Source organism: Acanthaster planci, linkage group LG07 (genome assembly GCF_054643075.1).
Source record: "Acanthaster planci isolate LZ-2023a linkage group LG07, COTS_SCS, whole genome shotgun sequence".
NCBI classification, from domain to species: domain Eukaryota; kingdom Metazoa; phylum Echinodermata; class Asteroidea; order Valvatida; family Acanthasteridae; genus Acanthaster; species Acanthaster planci.
Window position 1 is genome coordinate 10,829,105 of NC_141783.1, and position 17,107 is coordinate 10,846,211.

A 17,107-nucleotide genomic window follows, 5' to 3' on the forward strand; every position below is an offset into this window, starting at 1 on the left:
CAGACTATTCATAGCTGGAGATTACGCACAGGGCCAGGGTCAGAGGTAGCGGGAAAGTTCGGCGCGGGATCGGTAATTTGATTTAGCGCCATCACTTGGCCAATAGCTCAGCGACTGAAAATCTAGTCTGGATACCAGACCCGATGATTCTTATTCTGGGGTGGACTGAACCAATTCAAGCTCCATTGCAAATCGTGTAAAATCAACAAAGTTTGGAGCCCCACGGCAGGCAACTGAAGTCCCTGAGGCCTCTCAAACAAAAAACAATGTGTTGTTTGGTCCTTCAGATTTTATTTGATTTTCAATTTTTTGTAGGTCAACGTATGAATTTTTTAATTATCCGCCCAAAATAAACTCACCCCAAAAAAGTCAATGCTCCCAAGTCTTCTCAGCGGCCATTTTTCAAATGACACCCCTCACCTTCTTGGGCTCTTCTGACAAATTTTCAATCACATTTTTGTCTGCATTGCCCCCAGATGGGTGCCCCTGAATCTACAGAGATGATCCCGGGCCATACTGGCACAATCCCATCCTTTCTTGGCCCAAAAGACCCCTCTTTTCGAAAGAATCTGTGGGAGGGGGGTACTTTTTGTGCGCCTCTGCCTGGCGGAGAACCTTGAATTGGGACACTGCACCCTTTACGAATCAAGGGCACTGATCGAAATCAGTGGTATCACTCAATGTCCACGTGACCAAGACTGGATGCCGAAATATTCCGAAGTAGTCCCGTCTAGATTCGGCATGTTCAGATGGTACCGTTGATGTTTGGGTATTCCCGGCCGGGTAGGTGTGCTAGCTGTTGAACGTAAACTCCCGTATCCATTAGCAGCTGTTGATCTTACAAATTATTTGACTTTACACTAAATCGAAGGTCGCCTTGACCGAAATGCCAGGCGAAATGCAGAATATAACTTTCTCCGACTGCTGGCTTTATGCATGAAACATGCTCTCAGTGAGGATACACTTGCAATATTGCCCACTGGATACTGGATATTTTTGAGATGTTGCCACTAATGAAATCGAGAAACCCGGGCTATCAACTTGTCACCCAGGCTGACCCGTGTGTCATATTTTTTTATATCCGTGGGTGATGCCTGACCTAAGATTTTTTTTATCAAGAGTCGTCATGGAATCTTTAGTCTGAACTAATCAGTAGTCTGAACCAGACTACTGAAAATCGAGCATCGTTGCCAGGGGCGTGGCTTCTCTAAGTGATGCGTGACCTTGTGCTCTTCGTCGGGGTGGCATACCATACTGTGAAGAAACTGAATAGCCTCAACCAATCGAACACCGGAGAATTCCTTTATTCTATTCACAATTGCATTTGTGGGTACTCCAAACATTTTCCTTTCAAAATCAATCGAGCTCGATACCCTCTAGTTTTACATGATGTGCGAAGTGAAACGATTCAGTGCTGAACAACTTCTGTGGCCGAAGAAAATTTGGGGCGGAAAGTGTTCGGTTGAAATCACCTGATAACTACAGAAGCATATGCACCACGAACACGATGAGCAAAGAAGGCTAAAAAAAATGAATATATCATTTGCAGTAATAGTCAACTTCCGAGACACATTTTGTGTCTTTGTTACAGTTCCATTGTGATTGTTCCTGGGGTTACATGCATCTCTTTTGAAAATTAAAAACAAGTCAAAGATAAAAGTTTACTTTTCTCTAGACTCAGGAGTCAATATTTATCGTTACATGCTTCAAGTCATGATCTGTACAAACATGTTGCCATTTCTATTGATTGTGCTACCACATAAGCCAAACACAAATCAATATTCATCCATGCACTCGGTGTCACGCATCAACCTCTCACACGACAGGTATTTACCCCACGCGTTGAATAAGTAAAGCCCAAGGGCTTTCAACAAGTACAATTTCAGCCTTTAAAAAAGGAATAAACTGAGGGAATCAACGAGCCAGGTAACATCAGCCGCGACGTTGCTGACTCCATTTATGTCCTCATTACCTTTCAAAGAGGATTCGGAATATTTCACATACGGCATCTAGAATCAACAATTATGGAGCTTGATTGAATGGGCCTTAGTCCGCACACAAGCGGACGAGACGACAAGTTCTGTTTGCAAACAGAGCTACAATAGGCGAGCATACAATCGAAGTGATTGCATCGGCGGATTCGGATTGTTGGCACGACAAAGCCCAGTGTGGTGACACTGGTGATTCGCACGTCCTGTCAGCCCCGTTGTCAGGCTGAGCATGGGCTGAGTAACTCAAGGGGTTTACTGCTTGAGCATGGCCATAGTAAGTGCTGCTGTGGAAATGATGACTCTCACTTGACTTTTGGTACGTAACTCTTCACGATGGAACGTAATGGCTAGACTTTGGCTACCGTGTTCGTATTGTGAAGGTCTGCCGTCAACGATGTGATATGTTTGGACATGTTAAGGAACCACCGATCAAAATTGTGCAAACGACTACTGTAAGAAATTTTAAAAACTGGTGAGTGTTCACGCGTTGCTCCTGAAACAGAGGACAGTCTATTATTTCGCTTAGAGGAACATTCTACGAATATTAGGAACACAAGGTAAAAGTGAATGACGAGTCATACCATGGAATCTTAGCCGAAGTCCCCAAAACCTTAGGTTTCATTATTCTATTTGTCAAACATTCATTGCAGCCATAAATGAATCAGCAATGAAGCCCACAGTGCCGAAAACAGTTCATGTGGACAAACGTCCCAGCTTCGCAGGCAACCTGGTGACAATCTTCGCGGGGCGGGCCGAGCGCACGGCCGAGACCATGGCCATGCGTCAGAACCTCCCAGGTAAGAGTCACGTTGGGAGGATTCTCCTGAACGACAACACCAGCCAGGAAAGGCTCCTTGACATGAGACTGTCCGACATCCAAAACGCGCAGAAGAAAACAGCGACGTTCATCGCACACCAAAAGAAAACTTTTGTGACGAGGATGGAGCATCGTCAGAACACGTGGGTCCGAGAACATTCCAGGAGGGCAAATATCCTCAATTCATGGGCGAACAGAAAGCGAGACAGCATCGTTGCTGACACAGAATCACAAGACAGTGCCGAAGACGCTGTCACACTAGAGAAGGGTAAGGCGGTAGATGCTTCAGATGATACAAATCCAAATATTAGATCAGTGGATACTACTAAGAAAGAATCACAAGAGATGTCGGATTCTCTGCCAGAAATTTGTTCAACCCAGAAAAAAAGTAGAATTCCACTCGGAAAATTTAATGCCAAAGGGACAACAGGTCTACCTAGAAATGATCTTTCTCTGCCAAACATTCAAGTGTCAAACTTGGTGGACAAATCTTCCAATCCAATGAATGGAACGAAGCTTCCCTCAGTTCTTATTACAGCTGAAGGTGACGCTGAACAGGCCAACCAGGAGTCTGGAAAGTCAAACAATGCTGGGAATAGCGTCGAAATTGCTGAAAAGAAGCAACCTCGAATGCCTACCGACACCTTCGAACAGCCCCGCCTGACCGGACCTTCGCCGACGTTCATCTCTGAAGTCTTGCCTAGGATTCAGATCCAGGAGCGCCTCCGGATGCCGTCACATCTCTCAAAGAAAGCAAGGCGGCGAAGGAGGAGGAAGATCTCCGCCAAGAACGTCGAGGAGGACCCGCTGGAGGACGATAGGTTCTTGAGGCTGCAGCACACCCTTGCCCCTCATCTGGCCTGGCAAGACACCAGAGACATGGCCAGTATTGCCGCGGGTGTTGTGAACGCAAAAAAAATTGTGTCAGAAAAGTTAAGGAAAATAACTAGAGTAGACGAAGCTGTTCAAGACGATTAATTGTACACGGATCCTTGCAAGGTGTGGTAAGGATGATGTCGCCGAGTGAACTTTTTTTCGTAAAGGAGAGAAATAGAAAAGAACATTTTATGTATCATATAATATAGTGATGACCAACCTTTTTGTATGACTAATACGGAACAAGAACACGTCATCGAACAGACTACAGTAAAGATAATGGCAATATTTGCTCAAATAACCATTGACATGTATGTATATCTTATGCCAGCACTTAAAAGGTTGCAATAGATGGACTGTAAAACCGAAGAAAGATTAAATCTCACGCGTAATATCAACACCATAATATACACAGAAATACTTTATTTTGGGAAATGAAACCGAAGTAAATGTATAAATACAATTAAAATAATCTGCATTGAATATTTGGATTGCGCTGACTGGGCACAAAATTATTCTTCTTTTCCATACGTTTGTACACTTATCCGAAGCACATACCAAGGATATATCACTTATAAGTGCCAAATGTTTTTGGTTTACAATTAATTCAAGTCAGGTTTTGAATTTAATTTTAATTTAATTTGTGTGAAAAACAATCTTATTACGAGTGGTGTTTTTATCCATGTTTTTCATCCGGTAATTGTTGTTACCGGTTGTTACCGGATACATGTATCAGTATTTCAATTAACTACCTCTCATAAAATCTAATAAAAATTTTGTTTTGTGGTTTTCCAGAGCACCCACTTGATTAAGGTACTTTGGCTGATTGTGCTGTTATATTTCCACACAAGCAATTTCCACTAAGGAAGGATCCCAACAGAATGAAACAACATCTTCTTGTCCCAAGGAATGTCAACATCACTGGTAACCACTTCCTTATGCAACACAAGCACGCGGGCAACTCCTTAAATGACTTATCTTTGGGGGAATTTACATTTCGTTCGTTTGTTTTGTTACACCAAAAAACTTACTGGACCCTACAACCAGCATAAGTGTTACTCCGCACATTGCAAGTTATTCTATAGACGAAGAGAATTCCAAGCCACATTTTTCGAGAACAAAATTCGCTCCTCACTCCACCATTACCCAAAACCAAGGTATTACGCTGACGCCTGCCTACAGCGAACTTCAGAACAATTTTTTTTCCTAAATCCAATTTGGGCCTTATGCATAATACCTAGAATAAAAATTTGGAAACTGTTTCAGTAAATCCAACTTTATCGTCAATGGACGATCTTAACTAGTGTGCTTCATATTACAGGGGCGTGATAGCAACTTTATTTTCGTTGATTTAATTTCTTTGGTGAAAGGTACTAAATAGCTCCAATTGAGGGCGCTAATGATACATGTACTATGCCCAACACCAGGCTGAGGTGGTAGAGAAGTCGTCTTAACGGAGGAAGTGCTACTGACCTGAATCCAACTCCAGAAGAAACATTTACATTTTATGAACTGAGTCAACACTTAAGTATTCTGGCATTTCCTATTTCCCATATAACCACGGGAGTCAGCTTGCGTCCCTCGCTGCTTCGTATGTTTGCGACCGTTCGTTGGAAATGAATTCGCCCCTGCTCCAGCTTCGCACCGTAAAAGAACTGTTGTCGCCATCTGTTAGTATTATTTAAAAATGCATTCCATGTCAACGACATCAAAAAGCGCTGTACACTAAATATCATTAAAAAGATTAAAAATAAAGACAATTACAATATCGTAAACAAGCTAAAAGCTGATACATAAGAAATACAAAACTTTCGAATTACAACCAAATAAAATAAAATGGCCTCCTAGTTAGCAAGATTGGACTATATTGCTGAAAAGTAATTCTGGAAGAGGTGAGTTTTAAGCTGGTTTTAAAATGATTTAAACTTCCAGCGGATCGAACTGCCTTTGGAAGCGCATTCCATACGCGAGGGGCATACACTGAAAAAGGTCGGTCGCCATGGCTGTTGTAAGCAGACCACACCTGGGGAAGTTTATCGTTAGGAGCGTACATTAGTTTTGACATGTATTAGTTCACAACGGTAGGCTGGAGCCGTTCCCTGTGTAATCTTGTACACAAGATGTAAAACTTGAATCGTCCTTCGGCGCACTGCTTGAGCCTGCCCGAGTCCCCTCTCTCACCCGTAAGATGTTAATTATATCGCATAGGATCTTTCTTACATACACGCTAACATGACCTGATCCCTGCTTATTTTTTGTTAAACTCTGTCGACACTCGAAGTGTTCAATGTTTACATTAACATGATCAATAAATCACTGTCGTTTGTTTGCTCTTTATATTGTAACGAAACGTTGGATGTAGACCCAGTGCCAGTCTAGTCCTGGTACCCGCTGTGGTGGTCCCGCGTCGCTGTGGCTGGTGCGCGCGGCTAGGATATAAGGTAGCGCAGTGCACAGCTTCCCGCTTTTTCCACGAGGCTTTTCGATGTTGCCCCCACGTTACTTTCTACATCTCTGTTTCACTTTGGTGCGTTTCCCGAGTAGTTTTCTCGTAAGCGGTGACGATTCTTGCTCTGCGTGTGGGGGAGGGGACCTGGTGGGTCAGTACTGCAACATCGCTCTGGTGTGTGATCTGACTAGCTTTAGAGAGGAACAATCAGCCAAGCTATGTGATTACGAAAGAATCAGTTCAATACCTGTTGACGCCTACTTAGGAGTCACCTTCCAAGGCGTAGGCACAGTAAACCATTCTGAAAGTTACACCAATAAATGTGTCTACAGTGTAACCTTAATACTAGTGAGAGTGTGGGTGTTTTCTGGTGTGCTGCGGTGCCTGGGGGAATATTTCTCCCAAACGAAGTTACGTTCCAGAGTTTTCCCGATAGCCGCTCGTCAGGAGGGCCTGATTTCCAGCGTCCGTCTGGTAGCACGCCTCGGCTGGTGTGAGGGTCGGCGTTACGGTACAGATTTGGTGTCAGAAGTGGGATTGGCATCGCAGAAGCAGCAGTGATCGATAGCCTACCTAGGGTGTGGAAAATTCTTATTTAGGTGAGATGGCGGTCAGCCTCATTGATTTTCAAGGTGACCTTTCGACGTACAGCTCGTCAAACGATGTCAAGAACAAGAGCGAAGAGTGGGAACAGCTGAAAGCCGAGAATCAGCGCCTACAATTGCAAGTGAAGGAGCTGCTTGCAAGTTTCGATATGAGTCAAAAGGGGTCAGAGCAGTCAACTACAACACTGAGACAAAGGATCCCACCGACTCCAAAACCAAGAGGATTTCTGGTGGTTGTGCCTCTGTCTTTGCCGGCGCCTACCAGACCCACCACTTCAACGCCTACGGCAGGCCTAGGCAACATTGAAACGACACCACCGAAAGTAACGGATGATTGCTCCTTACAAATAAACCAGGCCACCCAGAGTGAAAACGGCGTGGTGCACTCACTTATTGGTGAAGAGCCTGCTAAGAAGGGAGTGGAGACGGCTAGCTATAAGCACGAAGAAACGGCCGAACATCCTGCCTGATAGGTTTAACGGAAAAACTCCATGGCGGGAGTACAAGCAACACATCTCAGCTTGCAAGCTGGCGAATGGATAGACTGACAAGGAGGCGAAGGTTTTCCTTGCAGCAAGCCTGCAAGGGGAGGCTGTAAAGGTGTTAGAGAATCCTCACTTATGAGGAGGTACTGGGTCTCCTTGACAAGTGATTTGGGCCCAGACAACTGGCGGAAAATCACCTGATGGAACTTCGCCATAGACGTCAGAGAGAGAAGGAGACCTAACAAGAACTGGGACTGTCCATTAGGGATCTTTCTGCATTGGCCTACCCAGAGTTGACGGACGAGGGGCGTGATCGCCTGGCTCGTGGGCATTTCTTGGACGCAATACAAGAGCAGGCCGTCCGCAAAGGAGTGTTTCTGGGACAGACCGTCGTCTTTGGATGAAGCCATCCGCACCGCCTTGAATACTGAGCGTTTCCTCAAGATCGAGGAACCACGCTGTGACAGACGGTGGACATTCGTTAGAGGGGTGGATGGGACACCCATGGACTCGTTACAGGCAGTCAGGGGTGAATTCGAAGAGAAGTGTAGAGAAGTGTGAATTCGAAGAGAAGAGAGGTCCTTCAAGAGGAGTGACAAGGAGGTTCGGGAATGGATGGAGCGAATGACGAAAACACTCGAAGCCATGCAAGGAAGGCGAAAACAAGGAGCACCTAGAACTTTTCCTAGGCGCGAGGCAACACCAGAGGACGTGTGCCACAGGTGCAAAGGTAAGGGCCAGTTTGCACGTGACTGCCCACAGTGAGGTAAACGAAACGCAAATGAATCGGGAAACGACAGCCAGCTGATCCAGCGGCCCCAGGGACAGCTGGAGCAGCAGATGGGCCAGAAGGCACGGGTGGAAACGGTCTAAAGAGGCGAAATATCCATAATGAGGATTTGAGACCAAACGGCGACCTAAAGGCACAAGGAAGACTATTTGTACAGGCACAAATCAGGGGAGTCAAAGTAAAGCTGTTGGTGGACACAGGTGCGACGGAATCTGTCCTGTCTTCGGGGTTTGACTTCCGGATACCCACAGAGAAGCGGCTGAGATTGGAGAGTGAAGGAACAGGCGTTGGGAACGCTGACAGTAGCAGAATGGACACTCTCGGTAGGGCCTGGGTGGAAGTACAGGTCGGCAAGACGACGTGTCCAGTTCGTGCCGTGTTTGGCAACACGGGAGAAGTTGAGGGGATCCTGGGGATGGATTTCTTGCTGTCAACTAAGGGCTCCCTGGATTTCGGGTCATGCGAGCTAACGGTAAACAGTGAGAAGATGAAGTGTTTTGCCCGACGTGGGGGAGGCCTTTGCGCACGAGTAGTTGTGGGGGAAACTACGAGAGTGCCAGCAGGTCACGAGGCGTTGGTACCGGCCGTCGTGATGGGCGAGCAAGTCAGCAGCAAGTTGGACCTCAAAGAACCGTCCAACCGAAGCGAAGTAGCGGACAAGGGCATGATTGTAGCACGTGTTCTCGTCAACTTGGAGGAAGAAGTGCTCCCCGTTCGTGTGTTCAACCCCGGCAAGAGGGAATGTGTTGTGAAGGAGGGAACCATGGTGGGATTCCTTACGCCTGTGGAGGCCGTCGCCTCACACATCAGGACGTCTTTGCAAGGAGTGACAAAGACATCGGCCGTACAAACTTGGTTCGACACAAAATAGAAATCGGCGCAGCTCGTCCTATGAAGGAGAGGCCCAGACGTTTTCCTCCCAGCGAGCAGAAGGAAATAGATCGTCAAATACAGGAGATGGTCAGGGAAGGGAGAATAGAGCCGACAGAGAGTCCATGGGCATCGAATGTGGTCCTCAAGAAGAAGGACGGTAGCCAACGATGTTATGTTGACAATCGTCGCCTAAACGCTGTGACCATCAAGGACGCCTTCCCTTTACCCCGCATTGACGAGTCCCTAGATACCCTGTCCGGTAGTAAGTGATTTTCCACTTTGGACCTCGCCAGTGGATACTGGCAGGTGGAGCTCGATGACGACACCCAACAGAAATCAGCATTCGTAGTCCGTGGCGGCTTGTACTCTTGGCGAGTCATGCCGTTCGGACTTTGCAATACTCCCTCCACTTTTGAGCGACTGATGGAAAGGGTGCTTGCTGGCTTCCACTGGGAAACACTGCTGGTCTACTTAGACGTTGTGATCGTCTTCACCAAGACCAATGATGAAGAATTGTCGCGGCTTGAGGCAGTCTTTCAACGCCTGAGAGCTGCGGGCATGACGTTGAAACCCCGAAAATGTCACCTATATAACAAGAGTGTATTGTACTTCAGGCACATAGTGTCTGGTGGAGGCGTTGCTACCAACCCAGAGAAGATTCGCGCCATCAGAGAGTGGCCAACACCGAAGACGACAAAAGAGATGCAAAGGTTTTTTTGCCTCGCCTCTCATTATAGAAGATTTAGTCAAGGCTTTGCAAACATCGCCCGCCCCTGGCATAGTTTCACAGAGAAATCAAGGGAGTTTATCTGGAGTAACGCCTGAGATGATGCCTTCAAGGAGTTGAAGAAGAGGTTACAGCAGTCACCTACACTTCCTGTCCTGTTGCCGATGTCGACTACATATTAGACACTGACGCTACTGTGTCTGGTATTGGAGCTGTCCTTTCACAGATTGCTGATGGGCAAGAGCAAGTCATCGCCTGTGCGAGTAGGGTGTTGAGTAAGGCGGAACGTAACTATGGCATTACAATGCGTGAGCTCCTGGCAATGGTGGTATCCCTGCAACAATTTCGGCAGTACCTGTATGGGCGTAAAGTGACAATCCGAACAGACTACTGGGTCTTGCTATGGCTCGTAAACTTTTGGGACCCTCAAGGGCAAATGGCAAGAAGGCTGCAGGTGATCAGTGAATTTGACTTCACTTTTGTCCACCAACCTTGGCATTCTCATAGGAATGCAGACAGTCTATCAAGGAAACCTTGCACCCAGTGTGGTTGAGAAGATGAAGCGCGATCCGCGGGCAGTCCCCCGAAGAACGAGGAACAGACAGCAAGCCCAAGGAGTGCAACAGCTGTGTCTCATTCAAGGGTAGTGACGGTGCAGCCTGACTTGAACTCAAAAAAGAGTTGCGAAAGGCGCAGCTGGAGGAAGAGGCACTGAAATGGGTTATAGCTGCAAAACAAGACCCAAATCAGAACGAGCCAAGGGATACTGCAGGCTATCATCTAAGGCGAGAACCTATAAGACGCATTAGGGGGCCAACTAGAAGTGCTAGAGGGAGTTCTCCAAAGAAATTGGTATTACTTGCCAAACACCACGAGGAGGTAGTAAACCAGCTACATGGGAGTGCCTCGGGGAACATCTAGGCATTAGAAAAACGCTAGCCAAGGTGAAGGCAAGGTTTTACTTAGCCGGCATGGCGGCGGACGTGCGATCCATTATCAAGAGATGTAACGTCAGTGCCCGCAAAAAGTCACCCACGAAGACTAAAAGAGCTCCACTACAACAGAAAATGGTTGGTGCGCCTAGGGAAAGGGTGGCGTTGGATGTGTTGGGCCTATTGCCAGTTACCGAGAGAGGGAACAAGTCTATACTTGTTGTAGGCGACTACCTGAGTAAGTGGAAAGAGGCCTACCCAATCCCCGATCAGACAGCAGAAACGGTAGGGGATAAATTCGACAAAGAGCTTGTCTGCCGATACGGCGTTCCCGAAGTTCTACACTCTGACCGAGGACGCAGCTTTGAATCTCGAGTGTTTGGAGAAATCTGTCGCCTATTGGGCATCGAGAAAACACGCACAACGCCGTATAATCCGAAGAGTGATAGGATGATTGAGCGCTTCAATCGAACACTGATCACGATGGTTTCGATGATATAGAGCCTCATCGTCGACTGTGTGATTGGGATGAGAAGATTCCTTTGGCCGTGTTCGCCTACCGGACGTCGCCTCAGGACTCTACAGGCCAATCGCCGAACATGCTTATGCTTGGGAGTGAAGTTCGCGTGCCAATCGATTTGACCGTTGAGCAGCACGGGGACGACCAACAGACGAAGGGTGCGTTGACAAAGATTATGCACAGCAACTGAGGAAGCTGTTCAGTCGCGCACACGATCGGGTTCGCAAGTGTCTTAAACAAAGTGCGAGAAGGCAGAAAAGCTACTATGACAGACAATCTGCATAAGACGAGGTGGCAGTAGGAGAGTTCGCATGGCTGCATAACCCTGCGAAAAAAGGGCTATTCTTCTAAATTACAGTGCCGCTGGGAAGGTCCATACCTCATTGTACTTAAAATTTCAGCAGTCATCTTCCGCATCCAGAAGAAGAAACATGGGAAAATGAAAGTGGTACACCGCAACCGCTTGAAACCCTACACAGGGGAACCCATTGCGTCATGGGTTGTAGATGGGTCAGGTGAGGCCAACAACGACACCCCCAGTCGCCAACAGCTACAAGTCAGCATTCCTGACGAGATCGTGATATATGCAAGCAACTAGAGATTTCGACACAATCAAGACAATTCCTAGACCCTGCCACCAGACCTTTCACCCCAACAGCGTCACTGCAGTCAATTGGCTCTGCCGCCGAGACCCCACCGGTTATGGAGTCAACCCAAGACTACGGACAAGGCTTGAGAGCGCAGAGGGACCCAAAGGCCCCCTGCACCTACTGCACCGTGTCGAAATCCCCCAGGCATCGCAGACTGCCCCAGAGATATCTTTCTTTAAGTGTGTAGGGATGTTGTGAGAGCATTAGAGGGCAAAACGCTCCAGAAACGAAATGAATCTTTTGCTTTCCTCCCATGCAGAGGCCATACAGACCAATACTGACACTGGGACTGGTGGCTTTTAAGTGGAGACGTTTTATGTGTTCTTACTTGGATCCCAGCTGGCTGTTTTAACCCCGGTTACATTCGACTGTGAAAAAAATTATCAAAATTATCAAAACAATTCACGTGAGCGAACAAACGTCTTTTGGGAATTAAGATTCGTGATTTTAGTACTTCATTTTCCATTTTATTGTCACTGCCTGCAAGTTTTTAAAATTCATGCAAGGAAACCACAATTATTCTTACATTCAATAAATCTGTGAAATAAAAAAATTTGTACATAATAATATCAACCAAATTCCAATCATTATAAACACGTACCTTCTGAGTAATAAAATAAACAACTTCAGTCAACGAGGGCTGGCCGTGGACTAGTTCGGGAGTTATTTATCAAATAGAAGCAGTTTGTTTCTTTCTTTGATCATTTTGTGATTATTTTGTGAGACAAACCACAACATGACATTTAAAAGTACAGTAGTACTGTGGTGTTAAATATTTGAATCAATGTGATGTTTAATCAAGAGTGGAATACAAAAAGACTGAAGAAAACAATTTGTACATCTTGTTCTATAATTGAAATGTAATCGGTCTATAAAACTATCAGGTCTTAATTATATATATAACGGTTTTGCCCGTACCCAACGTATGTTAATAAGCACTGTATGCTCAGTGCTGTCCGAGAGCTTGCGAAAGAAAAAATCACAAGCTTACTTGGGTGGGACTCGAACCCACGACCTCCTGCTTACTAGTGCAGATGTCTTAACCACTCGACCACCGAGCTTGCCGGAGTCGGCTGGCCGGTCCGAGTCAAATGAAGTAGCGGGTACCGCGAACTATTTTCAAGATCAGGTCTTACTGTTGAAGTTATTATACAGCCCATATGTCTGCTATTTGCCTTGAGCTTTGTCTGTCTTGTCCGAGGGAAGATACAAAAACATTTCTATACCATTTGTCAAAGTTGTTCCTTTTCTTTTCTTGTAATGTTCTTTATCCTAAATCTGTCTCCGTGCATAGATTATTTATTCCTTGTTTTCCCTTTGTGCAAAATCGACGAGACCTGCTATCATACTTCACACCATCGTTGAGCAATCGTGATTTTCTGTAACAAAGTCGCCACTGAGTCCGAATCCCGATATGTGGTGAACCCAGAACGCATTCTGGTTATCTTTTTGTTCAGTAAGAAGACGCACCCCTTTATACAATGATCATGGTGAACCACTTTTCTTTTTCATGCAAATTTGTTTTTATTGTTTTATTGGAAAAAAGTCAGTCCAGTTGAACGCGCGGTTTTCCGGGGACGTAAAAAGCTGATTGTAAGTGCTGAGTGAGATCAATTCTTGTGTCGGATGACTGAAGCCAGTCCGTCAGTGAGTTTGACGAGAAAGAGTTGCCTGGTGCTGGCTGTGCTGGGTTGCCACCCGAACCGACGGGCGAGTGGGTACGTCCACTGCAGGTAAAGGGTTGGCCAGCTGAGATTCTGAGGCCGTAGGCCAAAGTTTGATAACACGTTCTTTATACCACCGACACCCTGAGGAATTGACTAGTCTCCACATGGCTTGCGCCTGAAGTTTAAGTGCACGATCCCCCGGATTACCGTAAGTTTTATGTCGTTCATGTTGTTGAATTTGTATGAAGACTGAATGTGCTCAATTATGTTATATTACTGTGATGTGTTTTCTGCCCTGCAAAAGTATTTGGCCCAGATTCATCAAACGCAGAATTCTGAAGGGTTGGTAGTTGATTTGTAACGTCTTGTGTGGATTTCGTTTCTATTTATGGAATCAATCAAAACCCATAAAAAAGGACAGAGATTTGTTGAGCTTTCGGTCATTTCAATTTTTGTAGATGATCATTGTTCCCATGGAGGCAACCTGATGACTCAGAGTAAGGCCTGAGAAAACCTCCTGAGCTTGATACTTGAGCTCACGCCAAAGCTGACCGTGTCTTCATAGTAGTAGCAACAGAGACAGCACGGATGTCACCCGCGTTTCTGCCTTGGTCTTCCAGTACCCGGCAGCTATCGGACCATCTGGGGTTTGTATCAGCTATTTTATAATTTGTTGCCGACGAAGCTATTAATTTATTAATGCTTTCTAATTCACTGTGAGCTGTAATTGCAACCTTGTCATTGGCTAACTTCAGTTTGCTATTTTGTTTTGAGGTTGCCATTATTAATTCAACTGTTCGATTAATTTGAGTTCATTTTAAGTTTGGATATTTGAGTTTTGCAAAGCCATATAGCGAGATAAGTTCCCTGAAACTGCTGCTGAAACTTAAATTTGTTAGAATTATCCTCACATTTTATTTTGGATTGTTCTGAGTTTGGATTGTTTTCTCGAGTTTGAGTTAATCAAGGTCAAGTGAATTTTAAGTTGGAAGTTTCACCATTCTTTTAGTTCAATTATTTCTTTGTACATATTGTATATACTTTCAATTTGTTTATTTATCATTCTAGCTCAATTGAACGCTTTTCTTTACGTTTTCTCTCTTTGACGTTAATTCAGCCTGTTTTGGTCGTTTGTTTGTCCGCCCGATTTGATGACAGAAGTGTTGTGATCACGTTAGACTGTTTTAGGGTTACTAGTTGACACCATTTTCTTCATGTTGGCATCATTTATTCTTTATTTGCGAAGCAAATACCCCGTGTTTTATTATTATCTAAGTCAATTGTGTATAGCATATAACTTAAAAAATCATGTGTAACTCCTTAGTAAATAATACCAATATGGAAATGTTGATTCGAGTTGATTCCTGATGAAGTCGATGATCTGCGCTGAGTCCTAGTGGATATGGTGGTCGGATGCGTGTGCGTACATGAGGATAACGGACTTGTCGCAGTTTCCTTGTCGACCGTGGGCATCCTCCTTGAACCTGTTGGGGAGGTTAATGCCCGTTTTCGGATGTAGATCTTTCCGCACTCACAGAATATTCGGGTAACACCTGCTGGGACGTTTTTTCCCTGGTGGGTTGGAGGATGCATTGCAACTTGTTATAGGTGCAGAGTGGAAGACTCTGATACTTGCTGACAGCAGAATATGTTGAAGCTGGTAAGAGGCTGGGCCTAAGTGTGGGAGACAGACTGGCAGACGGGGACTGGGCTTCGGATATAAGAGACCATAGGGAGGGGGCTTTGAGGGGTTGATCTGGCTGGGGTGGTATTCGTTGCGCTGAATGGCAATCTTGATGTGCTGAAGTTCATGTTGCATGGAATCCTTATCACAGATCTCGTAGGCTCATCGGACAAAGGTGTGGTTGACTGAAGCCTTGATAGCGGGGAGATTGCAACGTCGCTTCGGGAATACCAAGACGCCCTCTCTAAGGGAGATGGAAATCTAAGCCAAACAGACTGGGTAAAGCACCACATCAACACTGGAAATGCAGCGCCTGTGAAGGAGAGGCCAAAGAGACATTCACCTGTAGAGTGGGAAGAAATAGCTCGGCAAGTTAATAGCCCCATAGGCCTAGTCCAAGTTTCTGGACGATGGGAAAATCGTGCCTTGTGATAGCCCTCGGCTGCAAATGTAGTACGTGATCTGAAAACAGACGGAACCAAGAGATTTTGTTTAGATTACTAGTCACCGCCTAATACACTGACCACGAAGGGTGTCTACCACATACCACGCATTGATGATTCGTTTGACAGCTTGGCAGGTGCAGGGTGTTTTCTACTTTGGATCTCGCTGCAGGGTATTGGCAGGCAGAGTTGGACGAAGACGCACGTGAGAAGTCAGCGTTTGTTGTGCGTGGAGGTCTTTCCTGTAGGCGGTTAATGATATTCGGTCTCTGTAATGCTCCTTCGACCACCGAACGGCGAATGGAGAGCGTACTCGCTCAAGGCCTGCAGTTGCTGATATATCTTGATGACATCTTCATAAAGATATAGTGCATGAAGAGTTGAGTCGCCAGAAGGTCGTCTTCCAACGCAGCCAGAAAATGTGAGCTCTTTAAGAAACCGGTGTTGTACCTCGGGCTTATCTTGTCGAACCGAGCTGATGCAATAGGTCCAGAGAAGATAAAGATAGTGAGGCATTGGCCTTCAACTGCTACACTTACCGAAGTGCAGAGTTTTTAGGGCTGGCGTCCTACTACAGACGTTTTGTAGAGTTTCGCTAATATAACCCGACCTCTGCGTCGCTTGACGGAGAAGGGAGAGTCCACCTGGGACGACCAGTAGGCCTACGAGAATGCATTTCAAATTTTCAAGATGGTGTTGCAGGAAGCACCTATCCCCGTCCGGAGAAAGAATATATACTCAACACATATGCTAGCAACGTCGGGAGAGAGGCTGTCTTTTCACAGATGGTTGACGTCAGAGTAACCGCGGGTTCTCTCCAAATTGCAGGAATCAAATACTTGAAATGACTCCCTCGGAGCTCAGGGATATCGGCTATACACTCAAGACTATGCTTTGTTTATTTGTCACAGCTTATACATGAAATGGGAAAAATCACTTTAGTAATTGATGGAAAGGAAACAAAAAAAAACTTGGCAAAATAAACTGAGCTCAGAAAAAAAAATACAATAAACGGCGCCAGGACTTGGAGTACGGCTCTCATTCAATCTCAACAGTTAAGTGTCCAGCCGGTGCCTAGCCGGAGTAACAAGTTCGAACTACATGTATGCACTCCACAGGACACAGGACCTTGGGCTGTCCTCAAGGCTCAAATCAGGGTGTCTAGGGTGCCCAGCGTTGCATACGTCTGGTGGCAGTAGCTGGCGGTCCCAGGGCATACAGCCAAAGTGGTAAACTGTGGCCTATAACAGAGAGCAGGTCCATTCCATAATCATGATTAATATAATGGGAATACAGTGGACCTTGTCGACCAGCAGGTACATTACACTCCCATTAATATAGACGGGCGAATAGACAGTCTAGCCTCAGTGAAATAAAACAATTCCTTGTGGAATCCTCATGGGATTAATAAAACCAGATCAAAGCAGCCACAGACCAAGTGACCACTGCACAAGCCCAACTCCAATTAAATAGGTGATTGGTTTGGTCTCTGGTCATTAACTCTGCTTGATATATTATTTTACCAGCAATTTGAACTTGTGTTGCTTCATGACTGACACATAAAATCTTAAAGAAAACTACAATAACACACACAAGCA

At 45.7% G+C, this 17,107-nt stretch overlaps 2 protein-coding genes across 2 annotated transcripts in view; both read left to right on the forward strand.

Moving 5' to 3' along the window:
• Positions 1 to 5: 5 nt before the first annotated feature.
• Positions 6 to 5,040, forward strand: LOC110973596 (uncharacterized). The gene is made up of 2 exons (XM_022224513.2): positions 6 to 2,463; positions 2,642 to 5,040. Exon 2 carries the CDS (start codon positions 2,659 to 2,661, stop codon positions 3,784 to 3,786), a length of 1,128 nt encoding a protein of 375 aa, XP_022080205.1. The 5' UTR covers positions 6 to 2,463; positions 2,642 to 2,658; the 3' UTR covers positions 3,787 to 5,040.
• Positions 5,041 to 12,626: 7,586 nt separating this feature from the next.
• LOC110973597 (uncharacterized) overlaps positions 12,627 to 17,107 on the forward strand; it is a 66,924-nt gene continuing 62,443 nt past the window's right edge. Inside the window, exon 1 of the mRNA XM_087139308.1 lies at positions 12,627 to 14,029. The gene's annotated coding sequence lies outside the window, so the exon portion shown is untranslated. The remainder of the gene's footprint in view (positions 14,030 to 17,107) is intronic.